The sequence below is a fragment of the Musa acuminata genome, unplaced genomic scaffold (assembly GCF_036884655.1).
Source record: "Musa acuminata AAA Group cultivar baxijiao unplaced genomic scaffold, Cavendish_Baxijiao_AAA HiC_scaffold_1137, whole genome shotgun sequence".
NCBI lineage: Eukaryota > Viridiplantae > Streptophyta > Magnoliopsida > Zingiberales > Musaceae > Musa > Musa acuminata.
Window position 1 is genome coordinate 382,092 of NW_027021349.1, and position 20,351 is coordinate 402,442.

Below are 20,351 nucleotides of genomic sequence, written 5' to 3' on the forward strand. Positions count from 1 at the left end.
GGATGCGCCGTTCTGCATGAGACTTCTAAGCGAACATTTCCTGTTTCGGCACGTCAGAGCCGCATTAATGCTTGCGATCGATGGGTTTACCCACTTTTCCTTTCTGTCCATCTCAGTCTCTTCGATATCTGCTGTTCCTTTGCTATGGGCAAACCATCGTTCGTTCGTGTCCTACGGCTCATCGATCGACCGGTGAGTTGACCAACTGGATTCCCTGCACGACCACACATATCGATACATCCGAGCTGTCGCGTGAAATCTAATCTAGACGGCGAGCGAGACAAGAATCTAATCGTAGATGTGTTCGGGGATCGAGGGACACGTACAGTGAAGATCTTGTGATGGGCGGCCGCGTGGGACGAAGTCGTACGTCCTGCATGCATATGGCATCCCCCTACGCTACCCCCTTCACGTGGCTGCTCCTCTTTTCCTCCGTCACCGGCCCGTCCCACCGCTGTTCCTCTTCCCATCGATGTCTCCACCCAAATCACCACTTGGGTTCGTTCACGTACAAGTAACGTGACCCACCGTCTCTTCCCTTTGACCACGTCAATCTTCTCGGAGACGAGTGAGTACATCATGTGACTCCCAGCGTCTACTTCCTGCTCCGGAACATCGTCGTAACCTAGATGGATTATACGAGCATCCGGGGAGAAGCGATGACGCGCGTGCGCGTCGTGCTGTGTGATTGGAGTTCCAGGGGATCACAGTGGGTCGGACCCACGCGTTCCGTCTCTTTCTCTGCCTCGCTCGGACATGTTGCGCCGTGCCGGCGGAGCAGGAGCACGGAGGAGGCGACTGTGGCCGGGGTGGAGTTCCGCCTTTGCGGACCCGCTTCCCCCCCCGACCGCACTAATGGCGCCATCGCAGCACAAGCCCACGCGGCGGGGCTCGCGTGACCACCCACCAAACCGAAGGACCGCAAGGGACCCACCATCCTCGAACGAGGTACGCCGCTCGGTAGCCGCGTGATTCGAATCGGACGGTCTTCGTTGGACTACGCCTTTCCCGTGAGCCGGAGGAAGTCAAATGCGGGAAGCGACCGAGTCCAATGATGAAGCGAGGGGTCACGTGACACGGTCTGACTCCGAAATCTTTATCATGCAAGGGTATAAGAGTAATAACACTCTCCCACCGACTTATCTCGACAGTCGATCTCGTGGCCCCAAGTCCGATCTGGACCGTACAAACCACCATTAATGATGGACACGAATAATTCCATTCGAGCTCTGCGATTCGGCGCCCGAATCACTCACCTTCCTCGTGGTTAGTGGAAACTGTGGGACCCGCCTGTCGTGGGTGATGAAGAAGGGCTTGTCTCCTGCAGGGACAACCGCACGCCTGACGGAGCCGTCTTCTCGCTCCACGTGTCCTACCGTTCGCTTGACACCGCCTCCGTCATCCCCGATGCCGCTTACGCTACGGAACCGAAACGCCGTCAGTTAACAGAGCTTTTTTGAACCGCGGTTAGCTTCTAACCCAACCCCCCATTGCTCTGCTCCTTTAAATGCCGTGGAGCGCAGAGGCAACCGGAGAGCATGAGAAGACGGAGATGATGTCGATGATGATCGGACGAGGTAGCTGCTATCACAATGCGACGGTCCACGTACCTCCTTGGGCCTCCTTCGATGATCCGACGGCCGGCGACGTCCTCCAAGACGAGGCCGCGCTCGCGGCGCTGCATCTCTGCGTCGGCCGCGAGGAGGACGCGGGGGAGGAGGACCTTTCGCTGGTGGACGCGTACGCGTCGGACGAGTTCCGGATGTACGAGTTCAAGGTGCGGCGGTGCGCCCGCGGGCGCGCCCACGACTGGACCGAGTGCCCCTTCGCGCACCCGGGGGAGAAGGCCCGCCGCCGCGACCCGCGGAAGCACCGGTACTCGGGCACGTCCTGCCCGGACTTCCGCAAGACCACCGGGTGCAAGCGCGGCGACGCCTGCGAGCTCGCCCACGGGGTGTTCGAGTGCTGGCTCCACCCCGACCGCTACCGCACCCAGCCCTGCAAGGACGGCACCACCTGCCGCCGCCGCGTTTGCTTCTTCGCTCATACCCCCGACCAGCTCCGCGTGGTGCCGCCGCAGCACAGGAAGAACTCCCCATCGACCGCGACCGCCGCCGACTCCTACGACGGGTCGCCTCCTCGCCGGCACTCGTCCTTGCACTCTTATCTTCCCAAGAATATCGCCGCCTCGCCGACTTCGACGCTGATCTCGCCGCCCAACTCCCCGCCAACGGAGTCTCCGCCGATATCACCCGACGGCGCGAAGCTTCGGCGGGGGTCATGGCATGCGGGCTCATCGGTGAACGAGATCGTGGCGTCGCTGAGGCAGTTGCAGCTCAGCAGGGCGGAGTCGGCGCCGATCTCCTGGGGGTCGCAGGTGGGAAGCGGTGGATTTGCCTCGCCGAGGGGCGCGTCATTTGCCGGGTTTAATGCAGGCTTCTGCGGCCTGCCGTCGACGCCGACGGCCGCCGCGATGACGTGCGGCGATTCCAGGTGGTTAGAGGAAGAGGAGCCGGCGGAGAGGGTGGAGTCCGGGAGGGCTCTGAGGGCGAAGATGTTCGAGAGGCTGAGCAAAGGCAGCACTTTTGAGAAGGCGGAGGCCGCACCGGACGTGGGGTGGGTGACAGAGCTGTTAAAGTAGCGGAAAGTTGCCAATCGCAAGAAGATCGCAGGTAGGAAGAAAGGAAGAAAGGTGCAACTTTGGGATGCCATCTGCGCTCGTTCTTTCTTGGCTTCTTGTGAACCTCGGAATCTCCGAAGTTACATGTAAGCAAGAAAAAGGAGAGGAGCGATCACTTGCTGTATAGCTTTTGGGTCTGGGGACGTGGGGATAGCATCCATCGTTCGTCGATCTCGTTATGCCGATCGAATTAAGGATCATGCTAGCATCTGTGTCTGTCATATGTGGGTGGACAGTGTAAATCTCAGCTTAATTTCTACCCAATAGATTGGGAGATTATGAATTAGTCCATTGCAACGTTGATATGGTGTTCAAAACGAAGCAGATGAGACGATCGACATGCTGCGTGTCGACTGCTTCACGATAAAATACAAACGAAGCAGACCAGGTGGTGTTTCTTTATGCATGCATACTCACTCGTGTATCTATCTAAAGGCTGATGCATCGGAAGGGGTGCAGCAGGAAACCTGTCTCCTTCTGCCAGGGAATCAATCGATCACCCCGGAGATCATCTGATGAGCTGAGTTAAAGAGCGGTCATGGCGTTGCAGCTTTGGCGAGAGGTCAATCGAAGTGGAAGGAAAAGAAGGGAGAGGATAAGCGTCGTATCGGTCCCCTCCGAGTGTTGGGAAAAAGGATGGCCAACATCTCGTGGACATCGTTGTCCGTCCCGTCGGTCGACGTTATCTTCTTCTCCACCGTGGAATTCACCATCGCTTACGTGACAAGACATGAAATCTGTGAATCGTCAGGTAAAGATCAACTGATTAGCCATGCGGCAAAGCTTAATCTTTGGAAATACGTAGGAGACATCAGTGTGTGGTTCTTTCCGAGGAGCTCATAGTTTGCTGGATCCAAATCCAAATCGGAGTAAGAAGAAGATGTGTAATTAATTAATCTGAGAGATGAAATCAATATAGGAGAGGAATTTAATAGAAGATTATTTTTAAATAATCTAAAATTATCTACTTATTAATTTTATATTTTTTAATCTCATATTATTAATTAATTAATTAATTAATTTTTAAAACCTAAATTTACATCATATTATTATATAATTAATTTTTAAAACCTAGAACTAGTATAAATAAAAAGCCTCCTTTAAGTCTATAAAATCATCAACAAATAATATCTTTCAACTATTGTAAAATCTACTCCGCTATAATGTTAGAATTCTTTCTTGTAGTATTTTTTTTAATTTTATTTTTGTTCTACATTAATTAGTTGGTATTAGAGTCTTGCTTTTGGTGTTAGCATAATAGATTTACGGTTAGGAAATTAACAAGTATACTCTATACTTATAGTGAATCTTATATATCATAAATTTAATTTGCTAAATACAACCCTATAACTCATTAAGATGAGGTTTAGTGGCGGTGACAACAACTATGACGTTATCAATGATGGTAGTGGCAAATTCGACGATGATGATCTTCATGATGGAAGCAATGACAACAACCCCATCAATAACGATCGGAGAGTGCTAGCTTTATAGGCGGCGTTAGAAGCACAAAAGCAAGTTTAACCCAGGAACTTCGAGAGATTTATGATATGCTCACTTAGGTTCAGTCATCAAAAGAGTTCATGATAATAGTAGGATCAATCGTGCTAGAGTTGATGCTAATGGCTAACCTAATTATCAACACAGGCCTGCAATTCAACGTATGCAACCAGCCTATAAAGATGAGTCAAACGAAGAAGGAATTGTGGACTCTTACAGAACCAACCAAAGAAGAGATGTAGGTACAGCTCAACCTCGACACTTAAACCGACATGGTACTATTAACCCACAATGACCAACAGTATTTGATGATGACTCAAAGATGACAGTAAAAGATATGAAAGACATTAAGCACTATCTAGACGAAATAGACTATTTGAGGATTACAACATCAAATTAGACCTCCATAGTTTTAATTGTAATCTCAGCATTGAAACTTTTCTTGACTAGAGTTATGAAGTAGAGAACTACTTCGAGATGATGGATATTCCTAATCATAAACAAGTCAAGCTTGTTGTATAAGATAAGAAAAGACATCAATATAAATATGACGAAAGATGAAGCAACTTCTCAAAGGAAGATTCCTACCTCTAGACTATGAATAACTAGTATTTCAATAATACTAAAACTGTATCCAATGTGCTCAATTTGTAACAGAGTATATTGATGAACTTTTAAATCTAACTTATCATAGTTAGAAGACCAACAAACAATAAGGTACGTTAATGGATTGAAATTTATAATTAAATATTGAATGTCCTTAAATTTATAATATGACATTAGAGGTTGAAATGTTGTTGACTCGTCCATCAATTGCTATGTGACAATTCTCTACTCCAATAACATCACCTGTTCTTAACAAAGAGAAAGAAGTTGTGATTAAGTTAATACAACCTACAAATCAAGTCACAAATATTAGAGGAGCAACAAGATAAGCGAAGTATATCCCAACTATCACAAACAATCTATATGCTCGACATTTGGAAGTAATTCAAATGTGGGGAGCTTAATTATCATTTCAACGAGTATCGTACTCGTAAATCTATCAACCTTACAAATTACAAAGATGACTTTGAAGAAGAAGGAGATGCCTAAGATGATACAATTGATGATATTGATAATGCTGAAATAGCAAAGGAAGGGGAATATGTCGCATGTGTTATAAAAAGATTATTACTCATCCTAAGGCAAGAAGATCCATCTCGGCATAAGAAAATCTTCCATTCTTGATGTAATATTAATAATAAAGTCTATGCATTGATCATAGATAGTGAAAGCTATGAAAACATTATATCCAAATCAACGGTGAAATACTTAAAATTATAAACAAAAGCTCATCCAACACTATACTAGCTAGGGTGGATTAAAGAAGGCTCAATTGTCACTGTAATTTAGATATGTTAAGTTCCTCTCTCAATTGAGAAAAGCTACAAGAAGAAAGTTATATGTAAGGTAGTTGATATGGATGGAGATGAATATAATACTTCTAAAGTAGAGGGGAAGTCCTTTTTATCCATTTCTAACTCAGTGTAATAATTCATTACTAGTTCTAAAGAAATAAGAGCATGCTTTGCTCTTATTACGAAGCAAGAAAAGCCACGTGAAGCAAAGATTACAAACGAAGTAAGATTAATATTGGAAGAATTCAAAGAGATCACTCCAAAAGATTTACCATATGGATTTCCACCCATAAGAGATATTCAACACCAAATTGATTTGACTTCAGGAGCAAGTCTACCAAATTTGCCTCACCATCGGATGAACCTAAAGAGAATGAGATGCTGAAGAAGGTAGAAAAGTTGATACGAAAGGGACATATTCGAGAAAGTATGGACCCATGTGCTGTCTCGACTTTGTTGATGCCCAAAAAAGATGAAAGCTAGATGATGTGCGTAGATAGTATAGCTATCAACAAAATCGTGATCAGGTATCATTTTCTCATACCTTGACTAGAAGATATGTTGGATCAGCAACAAGGCTCCAAGATATTCTTAAAGATTAATCTTTGCTGTTGTTATCATCAAATTCACATAAGATCCAGAGACAAATAGAAGACTGCATTCAAGACAAAGGAAGGCTTATATGAATAGTTAGTTATGTTGTCCAATGCACCAAGTATATTCATGAGGCTTATGAATCAGGTACTTAAACCATTCATCCTGAAATTTACAATAATCTACTTTGATGACATTTTAATCTATAATCAAAGAACATATGAACTATTTATGACAAGTCCTAGATGTTTTGCAATACAATTAATTATATGTCAATTCGAAGAAGTGTAACTTCCTGACAAATCGACTAATCTTCCTAGGGTTCAATGTGAGTGCCGATGATAGTCATGTAGACGAAAATAAAATTCGTGCCATTTGAGATTGACCTACCTCAAATACCATCGTAGAGGTGACGAGCTTTCATGGTCTTACTACTTTATACAAAAGATTCATTAAAAACTTCAGTAGTATTGTCGCTTATATTGTTGATTGTTTGAAAAAAGGAAAGTTTCTTTTTTGAGATTCAAGAAAAGTTAACTATTACACCATTGCTTACATCACTCAACTTTGAAAAACCTTTTGAAGTAGAATGTGATGCAAGTGGAATTAGATTTGGAGTAGTGCTTTTACAAGAAGGAAGACCAATTATATTTTTCAATGAGGAGCTAAGTGAAGCACGCGAAAAGTAGTCTACCTAAGAATAAGAATTGTATGCTATAATATAAATTTACGAAATTGAGAATATTACTTGATCGTTTGTAATATATTCAAACCATAAAGCTCTAAAGGATTTCAAGAATCAGAAGTACTTAAACAAGATGCATGCAAGATGAGCTTTCCACATAGAGCAATTTGCCTAATGTGATCAAACACAAGTTTGATACTTCCAATCGTGTTACTGATCCTTTAAGTAGAAGAGTAATTTTATTGGTTTCTTTAAGTAATGAAGTTGTAAGGTTTAAATGCTTGAAGGATATGTATCCTTAGGACAAGGACATAAAAAATGTTTGAGAGACATTTGCTAAGGAAACATAAAGGTGATTTTCATATCCATGATGGTTATTTATTCAAAGTTAACAAGCTATTTATTCCGAGGATGTCCAGAAAAGGTTATTCGAGATTTACAAGGAGGACTCAATTGACATTTCAGGTGAGAAAATAATAGCAAGCGTCAAAGAGAGGTATTTCTAGCCACAATTAAAAAGGGATGTTGGCAATTTTGTCATTACCAGTTTTAGAAGACATTTGGGAGGATTTATCTATACATTTTGTGTTCAAATTGTCAAGAACTTAGAGGGGAGTTGATTCTGTGTGTTTGTGGTTATAGATCAATTCTCTAAGATGACTCATTTTATACTATGTTGAAAGAGTTCAGATACAATACATATTGTCAAACTATTTTTTAAAGAAGTCGTGCACCTAGGTCCTAGGGTACCAAAATCAATCACTTATGATAAAGATTCTAAATTTTGATTTTATTTTTGGCTAACCTTATGAAAAATATTTGATTCAAGTTTGAAGTTTAGCTGCATAACTCACCTACAAATTATAGTGATAAACCAAGACAATGAGATTTGACACTCGCACAAGTTAAATATGCTTATAACGATGTAATTCATAGTTCTATCGGAGTATCACTATTCATCTTGGAATGAGTATAGCAACTAACAACATTATCGAACAAGTACATTAAACCCAAGCTAGCTGAAGTAACAAGTTGAAAGCTACCAATGCTAGCTAAAAGGAAGAAGTAATTGATAAGCATAAGAGAAAGAAGGTGTTCAAGCAAGGAGATATGATTCTAAGATATTTGTGAAAAGAGAGATTTTCTATAGATATTTATAATAAATTTAAACTAAAGAAATATGATCATATAAGATCTAAAAAAAAAAATAACAATGTATATGTGATTGATATACGAAATGATGGGGGGTTCTCGAAAATCTTCGATGTTACATATTTATATGACTATTTTAGAATCAAGAAGATTATTTTTTTTCCATCTTTACTTATAAAATCAATTTGTGAAAATCTTTTTTAATAATATTTTGTTAATTTTATTTTTGTTGTGTGTCAGAATTATTGGCCATGGATGGGGACTCATCACCAGCATCGTACTGATGTTCACATCCGAAGACTACATGCAGCACCACCGTCACCGCCACAGTCACATAGTAATATGCTGTCAGATCGAACTGTTAAGGATCCTTCTCTCTCGTCTTCTCCGACCTTTTTTTTCTTCGCATGCTTTACTTTCTTCTACAACGGTGATTGATTGATTGTGGTATCAGCTGAAGTCTAAAGTTGCAATGGCAACTCATCAGGTGGAGTCATCAGACAGTCACCGATCCTTCCGTTTAGTATTTTTCAGGCCTCGAATTCCTTGCTCCGACTTAATTCTCTCACCTCTTTTCATCATCTACCGACTCCTGAAGTCATTTTCCTAATAGATACGTATCATCACACTCAATCTCTTGATTCGAGAAAGGCCATTGTCCACAGCACAAAGAAGTCAGCAGAAAGGGAAGTCAGGCAACAGACAGATGCGAGGGGAAACAAAAAGTCAAACTCGGTGAATTGACCTGCTCAGTGATCACAGTGTTAAGATATCATAAAGGTATTCATGCATTAAAGGTCTCATAAATCAAATTGACTATTGATCCTTTAACAAATCTTTTAAACAATATAATATAATATAATATATAAATCCGATCTATAGGGTCATCAAACACAGAGTTTTTATAGTTATAGATATAGGATACAATATTTTATTTTATCCTATTCTTCCTTTTGTATGATGGCTCTGTCTCTTCTCCCTATAGATTTCAGAGGAATCTTATAGATTTCAGAGGAATCTCAAAGCTCACCCAAATCCAATCCATCTTACTTGATTTCTTTAAGAGCCGCCACATGTACGCTAACATGCATCTAAGCCATACAAAATATCGGCGTTTGTTTGTACACCATTTGCTGTTACAAGAGAAAGAATCACCTGTTACTTGCTTGCAAGTAAGTACACAGGCAGTACTCATACATGGATGAATGATTTCTCATAGGAGGAGACTTTTGGAGCCTACCCAGCTCTCATCAAACATTATGATCCAAACACAATTTGTTCTCACACAATTTTATATTTACAAATTTGACAAACGGAAACTCTAAAGTGAGAGGCGAGCAAGCATAGCTATCTTGCCATTCCACTATTCCCAGCATCATTGATTTCCATATATGCGTTTGGGTCACACTTCCATTGTTGTTCTCCGGTTGGTTGCAAACTCTCCTTCAATCGCATCACCACTTGGGTCATGGTTGGCCTCTGATCAGCAGAAATATCAACACATCGCATTGCTAAATCAATGACCTTTAGGATCGAGCAGTTGTTGTATTGCCCTCCGAGTTTTGGATCAGCCACCTTAGTGATGTCGGCTTCAGCTAGCCTCGATCGTACCCATTGGACTAAGTGACACCTTTTTGGTTGATCCAACACGGCTGATTGGCCTGTAACCAGCTCCAGAAGAACAACTCCGAAGCTGTATACATCACTTTTTTCAGTCAGCTGGAAGGTAGCAGAGTACCTGAAAAAAGAAATGTATCAATTGAGTACTTGGTAACTAGTATGATACTTTTGGAGAAGAAACTAAGAAGATTGAATATTGTTTTGACTTGACTCATACATTAATTTAACATGATTCCTATGAATATTTTATAGATGTAAAAGGGGCAAAAATAACCATCCCAGAAAGGTGCAACAATTGTTCGTGATTCTCCTCTCCTCTTGTAAAGTTAGCTAAGAAAGAAATCTGCATCACATTTGGAAAAAGAAGTTTTTTTTTGTGATTTCTTCTCATTGTGATTCTACATCATATTCTCTTTTTCATTTAGTTGCCAAAGTAATTCTTAGATTCTCTATAAAACAAATTAAACCGACTTGTCAGTAGAGGGGCAATCAAGGAAATCCTGAGCAATTCACACTGCAAATATTATTATTATCTGGCAAACTTCTGTGAAGTAGAAAACATACTCGGGATCTATGTATCCTGGAGTGCCAGCCACAACATCAGTAGATACGTGAGTCTGGGCATCGGTCAGGAAAGGCTTTGACAGCCCAAAATCTGCTACCTTTGCCTCAAAGTCATATGTTAAGAGGATATTGTTAGTCTTCACATCTCTATGGATTATAGGTGGCACACATCCCTTGTGTAGATACTCCAGACCTGTTCATAAATTGTTCAGTGGAACAGAAAGTGAAAATTTGAAAAGATAGATATATAAAAAGCAATACCAATTGAAAGATCACCTTGTGCGGCTTCCACTGCTATCTGAATTCGTTCTCTCCAACTCAATGTTTGGCTACTTCCAGTTTTATCTGTAAAATGAACTCCATAAATTCAGTATAACGTAAAATTAACTCAAGAATATTATGTTGCACAGTTCTGTAAGGACCAGATGAATTTGACAATGCAATAAAGATTCTGAATGTCTCAGATACAGTAAAGAACATTTTATCTATAGAAAAGAAGGTGCAGTTAAGAATCTAAAATGTTTATAAAAAATGAAAAATTGTACTGGATAAGTCAGTTACACTAAGCTCCAGAATCTTGACAAATAATGATCAGGGTACTGTTTTTGCTAGAAGAAAAAAAAAAAAACTAACATGATAATATCTTATCAATTGCATTAATTCAATCCAATGATAATGTATGACAAAGGAAAGAGAGAGAAATTCTAGGTGGAGAATGAGAAATATACTGTTGAAAGATACAACATTTTCGGGTAAAGCAACTTAAACTGGATTCAATCTTCTCCAAGCATGCAGTAGCTCAGATCATAGAATACTATTCAACATCTTTTTTACCTGAAAGATGATCTCTAAGACTTCCACGAGCAGCATATTCATAAACAAGTCCAAGTTGATTGCTGTCTCTACAGTACCCGATCAAAGACACTAAGTTCCTGTGATGGACCCTCGATAAGAGAAGAGCCTGCAACCCAAAGAGGAAGATATATACTTAATTTCATCCATAACCTATTTGTTCATTAAAATGCTAGTCCACCAAAATGCATTCATATAGATTGCATACCTCGGCTAGAAACTCTTTCAGCCCATGTGATCTGGAGCCAGAATTTGCAGACATGGACTCCTCAGATGATGTCCCTTTGACCATCCGATGTGAGTGCAAAAGTTTTACTGCAGCTTCAGTGCCATCATGCAATTGACCATGGTAAACATTCCCAAACCCCCCCTTTCCAAGTACAAAATCAAAATTGTTGGTGATGGCCTTCAATTCATCATATGTAAATCTATGGGTTTCGGGTATAGCAAGCGCGTCTTGAATTGGCGGTGCTATTATTTCATTAAAAGAAACAAAAAGAGTGCTGTTAACACTGCTTCTCATTGTAATGAAGGTGAAGTTGCTAGTACAGAATTCCAAAACATGCATCCGCAAGTCACTTGTAACCTCCAGAGAGAAATTTCATGAGCTATGATTCATAATAACTCATATACCTACTAATGATCACTTTCCATTGTCTGTATGTTAAATATGTCCAGGATCATGTAATTAATTTAGAAAAGTTGTGTAGATAATTCTAAAACAGACTCTATAATAATGAGCGTAAAGAACATTGATGAACCTAAAACACACTTTACAAATACAAAGGTGAAAAAGTTAGCCAAAAATTAATTGACTTAATTTTAGGCAATCACACTTATATACAAGGTTTGTCAAGCTTTGGTAGAATGGTAGATAATAAATTATTATTTATCAACCCACTAGTTGTTTATAAGTTTGTATTACACATGGCTTAAAAATTGACTCATTTAATCTTGATCTATTTGATAAAGAACTTAGCTTTATCAAAATTTTAATCTCAAGCAGAATTTAGACAAGACTAGAATTGAAAAAGATCAGCATAATTACACCCCAAATCAGAGTTGGGAAGGTTCATCATAATGAATGGTCTGATGGAATAGAAACTTCCCTTGAAGTAGTGTGTGGTACCAACCGTAAGCTTACATCTGTTTTAGCTGTTCGCTCCAACTAAACCATAAAAATATTTAGATAAAGATGTTGTTTGGATGCTAACATCTACGGCAGATACAGTAACCAAGCAAGAAATCCTTGCTTTACGAGTCTCACTTTTGTTACCGTAGATAAAAGAGAAAAAAATATCTTTTCAGCAATAAAAGAAGTTATTTTTCTCTCTGATATCAGAGAAGACATGTCCTGATATTATACAGGTAAGAGTTCTATCTCACATCTAACATTGCCTTTCGTTGAAAGAGAGAAGGACATTATACAACATAATTGTATGTTTATAAGCTATTACTTGCTTAAAACCACTTACATAATTTTGTTGTAGATTTTCTTCTCCTCAAGAAGAAAAAAAGCAATGATAGGAGCAGCAGTATAATCAGCGCTGGGACAACAGAGATCAGCACAATGGTGACTGTAGCAAGCTTCCTTCCTTCGCTGCCAATTTGACATGTACTATGACAGAGACATATATCGGGATTGTTGTCCACTCTTTGCAGAACATAAAGTTCATAAGATATTAGTATTAGGTAGAAGGAATTGTGGGAAGATTTGGGATGTTAGACTACAGCACAAACCTCAACTCAAGCAATCCTTTTGATTGTCCATCACACAAAGAAGCTGGAATAGGCCCATTGAGTCGGTTATTTGACAAAATTCTGCAAAAAGTTTGATATTGCTCAACCATTAGCATATAATATGTGGAGAGAGAAGTCCTGAAGCATGCGCACGACAAAATTCAAGTTTTCGATATTGAAAACGCATGCACCAGGTGAATTGTGTAAGAGAGAAAAATCTGTTCTTACAGCACAGTGAGTGATGTCAATTCTTCTAAAGAGGGCGGTATTGAGCCTGTTAAATCATTGTTTGACAAGTCCCTGAGACAAAATACATGGATTACATTAGTTATTGATATGTTTTCATAAGAAATTTTATTAAAAAAAAAAGTAGCTACATGTTGATCTCTATAACTTTGGTCCTTTGAAACCAGATTTCATGAGTAAAGCCATATTAGAAGCAAAACACAACAATAGTGTTTTGGTTTAGTTCAGTTTGCATGTTATAGGATGTGGTTAAAGAAAACCCGAAGCTAATGCTTTGGTTTGTAAACTGGTCCATCTGCATTCCTAATTTTGGCAACTAACATGAAAAAACAAAAGCCTTTTGTTTATGGAGTTAGAAAAAGGACATTAGAAGTGAATAAAATACACAGGTAAAAGGGTAACAAGTCAATTTCATGCAACATCTACAAATTGTTCTCAAGTTCTCTGCATGATGTTGCTAGCCAGCAGCCTCCGACGATAAATTTAGAAACTTACAAATAGTTAAGGGCCTTCAGATTAGCAAAAGTATTTGGTATAGCACCATTCAACCCATGATAAGAGAGGTTTCTGTAAATGAAAATAAAGTAGAAATCATTACATCAGAATCAGTGCTTTTTATTGATGTCTTTTAAAACAACCAAATCTTGGAGCTTACAATGAGGTGACTCTTGGGGTACCAGAGCTTGAGTAGGTGCAATTTACTCCACTCCAAATGAATTGCTGCGGAGCACAAGGATCACCCTGCCATATCTTCATCTGATATAATTTCTTTATCCGCATCATAGCATCAGCTGTTAATTTTACAGGTTAAGCCAATGTCCACCATACTGAATTCAAACTATTGTGAAAAAAATCCAAGGTTGGCATGTAATCGGATGCATGCCGTATAGATGATTATTGTAGCCCCCTCGAAAAAAAATTTAATATTCATTTCAAAATAGTAAATGGGCACCATGAAGCATTTTAACACAACTCTGCCCGGAAAAATGTTTCACATGCATGAGCACACCTACAGCCACACCTTATATGATTTGGTTTAAACGATAGAATTTTGATCACTGAAAATCCTGATGTTGTATGATCTTACCATTGATATTAATATCCAAATTGTATTTGACCTAGCTTATGAATAACTATCTTGAAATGATATTTACAGGCACAACAGAACCATTAGATACATCACTTGTTGTTCGGTAATCCAGTCATTTTATATATTGTCAATCTCAGTCATATATATTGTTGTCAATCTAACTTTTGTTTATCATTTCAGATATGCCAAATCACCACGAGAAGTAAAAGCGCAGAAGAATATAAATTATGATTTCTGATAATGCATGGTTCAAGTGCTTGGACTCAAAAAGAATAATTAACATTTTTTCCTGAAAAGTATGCATATCCTCTGAACATAGGATTGATAGTTATGCATAATATCTCAAACATTTCATTGCAATAATCAAGTCTTTGGGATTACACTCCAAGTTGACCAAATGGATCCCTAAGTTCGTTCCCGTAGACTGATTATTTTAACAAAGGTAGCAGAAAATGTGCTTCATTTTACCAATGCTAAAACAAAATAAAGGAAAGAAACAATGTATTCATCTTTGACTTAATATGTAAACTTCAAATCAGCAATCGGCTAAATAAGCAAACAACTTATTGTATATGTTCAGGTAAGACACCAGTGAGATGGATAATGCACGGTTTTATGCCAATAACATACTACACTTTTTTCCTTCAGAAAATGGATAAAAGGGGGGGAAAGCATGAATGGCCACATTGCATGTTAGGCTTCCAAAAGTGTGCAGGTAATTAATAAGAAAAACACAGTTCACCTTGAGGGGGGAAAAAAAAAGAACAAGCAGATGATACAAGTTATTGACCGGACTAGAGCAATGGATGTCCAAAGTAGTGGTGGGATAGCATACCATCGGCTGCATCTGTTGCCAAAACTGAAAGATTAATAGGAATGTAAACCTCAGCAGCATTGAGGATGGGGGGAAGGGTGGAACCGGCCACCCTTGTCAGATTAAAATAACCTTCTAAACCTGGGTACGCCAGCTGATGGATGAAATGGACATGAGTTGCCAGTAGATATGCAGGACTGATGTTGTCACTAACGGGTTCCCCATCTGCTCTCACCTGAAAAATTCTACTTCCATTCCCACTTAAATAGTCGAAATCAGCAAAGTGCAAATAGATATAGAATGTTGTTTGAACACTCGAATTGAGGCCATAGTGCAAGAAATATTGCAATGTAAAATTATCTGCAGCAACAGTTGCAGTCCCCATGACCACGCCTGGGACCTCATAAGCATCACCACGAGTGGTCTTGATTCCCAAAGTACTGCTCGTAAAATACCATGTTTCACAACCAATATAACTGTTGCAAGGATCCCATGTCCTATCATATTTATCTTCTGGATACCTGTACAGCATGAAATTTGTTAACCAATCTATATTATTAATACAGATATGATTTTGATAGACTCAACCACTTTTCAAAGGCATAATAAAGAGAGATTATGCTAGTCGTGTTCCTTAAGACTCCTCCTTCGCCACACACGACAATGTTAATCATTGTCCTCATCGAGTTTGCTGTCCTCTCCCAAATTGTGGTAATTATCTATCTCCTGGGATCTCCTATTTCTGATCACTTATTTGTATCAGATACATGTGATTATTTCTGTAGTCTATAGCAAATTAGTGTAATCAAATTATAACATTATGCTAAGTTCATTTAGCTTGTGCTTCGTGTCTAACTTGTGTAATTATAGAACCATAATTACGGTATTGTTCATTGTAATTTCACTTCTACAGATAATTAAACTTGGATCTTAATTGGGTTTGATTTAGTCTAATAGTCTTTTCTAGCGATGAACACTTTTACTGGACATCTGTGGTTAAAATTGAGAGCCAGTTTAGTCAAAATTGTAATTGAAGAGTATACAGAGTCAATTACTTCTACAGTGCAAATGAGTCTTTATTTTTTGAGATAACCACAAACAGATTATAACACTTTGTTCCCTTTATAGAAGATCAAGGCTCCATCCCTTTCCAAATTTTCAGTAGTGATTCGGCCTCAAAAGAACTACCCTAAGCAATGAATAAAGGAAAGCTAGGAGAAAACCCTCGGGTTCAAGAAATCCTCTTTCTCCATGCGAGGCATGAACAATGTACAATCCGTATGGGAGAAGAAATTTCAGCAAGCATGGAATGGAAGGTCTGCGTTTACCTGAGGGTGTCGTTGGTGAGGGATCCCAAGTTGTAGCGACTGTAGAAGAGTAGTGCAACGGATTGATTCGCGTGCTGGTACGCCAGGTGGTTGTCGATATGCCTCAACTCCAGCAAAGATATGAACGGCGTTCCCGAACCAATGTTGGCCAGGCATATCGACAGGGAGTCGGACGGGGCGGCAGTAATAATCTCGGCCTCGTAAAGTGTGAACACCTCGGTGATGTTGATGGTTTGCCAGAGGTTGACACCGACATAGAGATCGAATAGCAGCGGTGGGGCGACGGAGTCCCCGAAGGCTTGGTCGTCGTAGTTGCCGTGAACGAAGGAGGCCCTTACGAGATACCTGTCCCCTTCGTTCAACCCGGGAAAGGTGTAGCAGTTGCGAGTTCCGTCGGGAAAGCTTCGAACGGTGAACCACGTCTGCACCTGTTTACGATTCTGGAAGTACGTTTCAGCGATTCTGACGTTTCTACCCGTGTCGATGTATCCTTCATCGACTTGGTACAGTATTCCAGTTTCGGAGTCCGTGTAGCCACGAGTGATGCCACAGTCGATGCTCACGAATCCTTTCTCACATACATGATTTGGGTTGGGTGATCAGTTCTTATAACATATATGATAATAATAGAAGATAAATGATGAAGTTTTATTATAGAAATAAAATAGTTTTAGCTTGAATATATTAACATGTTCCCTCTCCTATTTATACAGATTAGGAGGAAAGATTTCCCTCAACAGAATAAACAGAATAAAGATTTCCTCATATAATTAGGAAAATCTTATCTTCTATCAAGTTGGAAAAATCTTATCTTCTATCAATATGTACGTTATGGCGAAAGAAACTATTGAACTATCAACTAATTATATAAGTCTAATATGAATGTCATGAATCGGAGTAGTCATTGCTATATCATCATCATACTATATATATATATTGTTGTGGTTGCTATATCATCATACTTTGGATGATGTAATGATTAAGTCAGTCTCAGGAAAATTTACTATGATATTGAGTATAATAATCTTTGACCTCACTATATAAAGGCCCCTGAGGTGTATGTTGTGAGATTTGAACTCTCTTAGATCATTTGTTCTTTAATGAACTTAGTATTTAGTTGAATCCTCGAATCCCTAAACTAATATAAGAATCAAAGGATTTTATTGGGTACACCATCAAAATAATTTTATTGCTCGATACCATCTCTCTCAAAGATAGATATGGATTAAGATCATGATTGGTTAGGAATGAGCATTCCAGGTTGAATAATCAAAATCTAAATTAATAATATACATGCATTTACTTCTTAATCTAGTAATATTTTGCCGAGAGAAAAAAGAAAAAGAGGGAGAGAAATTGGTAGAGAAGAGAAAGAGGAGCAGCAGACTAAAGAATGGAAGAAAAGAGAAGAGAAATTGGAAATCTGTGGTCATCATCAATTGATGCAATTCAAATGGAGTCAGCATGAGAACGCAACCACCAGAGAGAGAGAGATCCATGGTCACGAGCATGTTCTTGCAATGGGTGCTGCTTGAGAACAAGAAAAAGCTAAAGCTATGCACATCGCAAGCAAAGTACCTGGCTGACCATTCACCAGAATCGCTGCTGCCATCCAACCTAAGCAGACTCGGACGATGAAGTTTCTCATCGTTTCCCTGCAGCTCAACTCCTCGATGCCATCCGCAGATTTTTGCTTCAGCGGGCACCATACACATACATGTACATATATATATATATATATATATATATATATATATATATATATATATATATATATATATATATATATATATATATATATATATATAGAGAGAGAGAGAGAGAGAGAGAGTGACATGCATATACGTGTACAGCATACGTAGATTTTTAATTTTTTTGCTTAAAGTCTCTTGATATAAAGTCAGATGGACGACTTGGACCGGTCTTATCACTAAATTGGAACAATATTAAAGAGATTGACATCATCTTTTAATATTTATTTTACTAGAAAAACCTAATATAGAATAGACGGATAACTTGGATCAATCTTATTATTAAATTAAAATAATATTGAAGGAGTTGGGATGTCATCGTCTTACCACTAAATTAGAGTCGTATTGAAGAGGTTTATTTTATTTTTATAAATATCATATATATATATATAGAGAGAGAGAGAGTGACATGCATATACGTGTACAGATACGTAGATTTTTAATTTTTTTGCTAAAAGTCTCTTGATATAAAGTCAGATGGACGACTTGGACCAGTCTTATCACTAAATTGGAACAATATTAAAGAGATTGACATCATCTTTTAATATTTGTTTTACTAGAAAAACCTAATATAGAATAGACGGATAACTTGGATCAATCTTATTATTAAATTGAAACAGTATTGAAGGGGTTGGGATGTCATCGTCTTACCACTAAATTAGAGTCGTATTGAAGAGGTTTATTTTTTTTTTTATAAATATCATATATATTTCTAGATTTTAAGAGAGAGAACAAGATGCGAAGAATATATATATATATATATATATATATATATATATATATATATATATATATATATATATATATATATATATATATATATATATATATATATATATATATATATATATATATAAGAGGAGTCTTTGTTAGTTGGATGTCCAACTCATGACTTTGGCATAATATAGAGGCCATTGAGTCAATATTTGTATTTGTCATTATTTTATTTTTTAGTTGAGAGTCTTTTAACATTTGTTTTGACTATGAAGATATGATATAGAGCGGATTGACAACTTGGGTTAATCTTACCTTGGAACAGTATTTAAGAGGTTGGAATGTCATTATCTTAGGAGTCGTATCGAAGAGTTTTATTTTTTCTATAGATATTCTATGCATATTTAGATTTTAAGAGAGAGAATAAGATGTGAAAAATACTTTGATTCCTCCTAAGAGAAAGATATAACTTATTTGAAATTAATAGGAGAAGATATACAAAGAGAATTATGCTTGGAGGTGTCCTTTCATAAGCTAATCTCGAGACCTATACAAAATTGAAATGGTTATCATTGCTTGATAATATTAGATAATGTGGTCATATCTAATTATGTAAAATATATTATGGATATGATTATATTCTGATTATGGTTATCGATCAATACAAATGATGTCTAATTATAATAGGATTTTTTCGAAGATGATTTTGATGGGAGGGATTCTCCTAATTACTTATACTAGACCCTCTACTCTTGCCTATAAATAGATAGGACCTCATAGAGAGACATGACATGACATTATTGAGAGATTACAAATCTTTTCTATCTCTCTTTAGTCACGTGAACCAGTCAATAAGATATTACAGATCTTCTCTCATATCCCTAAATCTATCGCTTATAGTGATTCCTAAATCTAACTCTAGTTTCCTAGATTGACAAAAAAGAAAAAAGAAAAAAAGATATATAGTATATCAAAATAAAGATTCTTCAAAGCTCCCAAGATGTATGAGAGTTTGTAGAAGATATATTTTTTGAACCAAGTCCAACAGAAGGAGTAATGAATGTAAAATAAGAAAATAACTCAAAGATCGAAGGAAGAAGAAAAAAAACTTCCTTCACGATCTACTAAGGGCTTGATAATACAATGTTCGAGATCATTGCTCCAATAAATACTTCAAAAGAGACTTGAGAAATGCTTAAAAAACATTTAGTGGTGTCGATAATGTAAAAAATCTTCGTCTACAAGTTTTACGAGTTGAGCTAGAAAAATTACAGCAAGATACTTCTGATTCTATTTCTGATTACTACTTAAAAGTTATTTCTATTATTCATCAAATGAGATGAAATAGAGATTTCTCTCTCTCTCCACACACACAACGTTTGCGTTTGACATACTTTGTTTTATGTTAGAGTCTCTTAATATTTGTTTTACTAGGAAGACCTAATATAGAGTAGACGGATGACTTGGATCTGTCTTACTAATATTGAAGGGGTTAGGATGTCCCAATCTTACCAATAAATTAGAGTCATATTGAAGGGATTGTTTATTTTATAAATATCATATATATCTCTCGATTTTGAGAGAGAGAAATATATATATATATATATATATATATATATAT

The 20,351-nt window shown here is 38.3% G+C and overlaps 3 protein-coding genes across 4 annotated transcripts; 1 reads left to right on the plus strand and 2 right to left on the minus strand.

Moving 5' to 3' along the window:
• Nucleotides 1–1,485: 1,485 nt before the first annotated feature.
• LOC103973045 (zinc finger CCCH domain-containing protein 35-like) lies at nt 1,486–2,966 on the plus strand. Its single transcript, XM_009387507.3, has one exon. It carries the CDS (start codon nt 1,508–1,510, stop codon nt 2,639–2,641), a length of 1,134 nt encoding a protein of 377 aa, XP_009385782.2. The 5' UTR covers nt 1,486–1,507; the 3' UTR covers nt 2,642–2,966.
• A 6,137-nt stretch (nt 2,967–9,103) lies between these two features.
• Nucleotides 9,104–12,826, minus strand: LOC135671030 (probable LRR receptor-like serine/threonine-protein kinase At1g51880). 2 transcript variants are annotated; one of them, XM_065178900.1, is made up of 6 exons: nt 12,523–12,826; nt 11,256–11,518; nt 11,030–11,156; nt 10,472–10,540; nt 10,196–10,388; nt 9,104–9,749 (listed from the first exon to the last, which is right to left on the minus strand). In XM_065178900.1, exons 2-6 carry the CDS (start codon nt 11,337–11,339, stop codon nt 9,359–9,361), a joined length of 864 nt encoding a protein of 287 aa, XP_065034972.1. In that variant the 5' UTR covers nt 11,340–11,518; nt 12,523–12,826; the 3' UTR covers nt 9,104–9,358. The 2 variants fall into 2 exon arrangements, with proteins under 2 accessions (XP_065034972.1, XP_065034971.1); XM_065178899.1 differs by lacking the exon at nt 12,523–12,826 and having other exon boundaries at nt 11,256–11,864.
• Nucleotides 12,827–13,038: 212 nt separating this feature from the next.
• On the minus strand, nt 13,039–17,970 carry LOC135671029 (probable LRR receptor-like serine/threonine-protein kinase At1g05700). The gene is made up of 5 exons (XM_065178898.1): nt 17,844–17,970; nt 16,266–16,833; nt 14,959–15,458; nt 13,689–13,824; nt 13,039–13,600 (listed from the first exon to the last, which is right to left on the minus strand). The coding sequence occupies exons 1-5, from the start codon at nt 17,911–17,913 to the stop codon at nt 13,525–13,527; spliced, it is 1,350 nt and encodes a 449-aa protein (XP_065034970.1). The 5' UTR covers nt 17,914–17,970; the 3' UTR covers nt 13,039–13,524.
• Nucleotides 17,971–20,351: the final 2,381 nt, after the last annotated feature.

Bases quoted from the DNA above. Each gene is read 5' to 3' on its own strand.
- LOC103973045 (XM_009387507.3), top strand. From the start codon at position 1,508: ATGCCGTGGAGCGCAGAGGCAACCGGAGAGCATGAGAAGACGGAGATG.
- LOC135671030 (XM_065178899.1), bottom strand. From the start codon at position 11,615: ATGCATGTTTTGGAATTCTGTACTAGCAACTTCACCTTCATTACAATG. The intron at 11,157-11,255 runs GTATGCAATCTA...TTTGGGTTGCAG, and splicing joins TGAAAGAGTTTCTAGCCGAG to GCTCTTCTCTTATCGAGGGT. The intron at 10,541-11,029 runs GTAAAAAAGATG...TTCATTTTACAG, and splicing joins TCTTAGAGATCATCTTTCAG to ATAAAACTGGAAGTAGCCAA.
- LOC135671029 (XM_065178898.1), bottom strand. From the start codon at position 17,913: ATGAGAAACTTCATCGTCCGAGTCTGCTTAGGTTGGATGGCAGCAGCG. The intron at 16,834-17,843 runs GTACTTTGCTTG...TATGTGAGAAAG, and splicing joins TCTGGTGAATGGTCAGCCAG to GATTCGTGAGCATCGACTGT. The intron at 13,825-14,958 runs GTATGCTATCCC...TAAAATTAACAG, and splicing joins GGCAACAGATGCAGCCGATG to CTGATGCTATGATGCGGATA.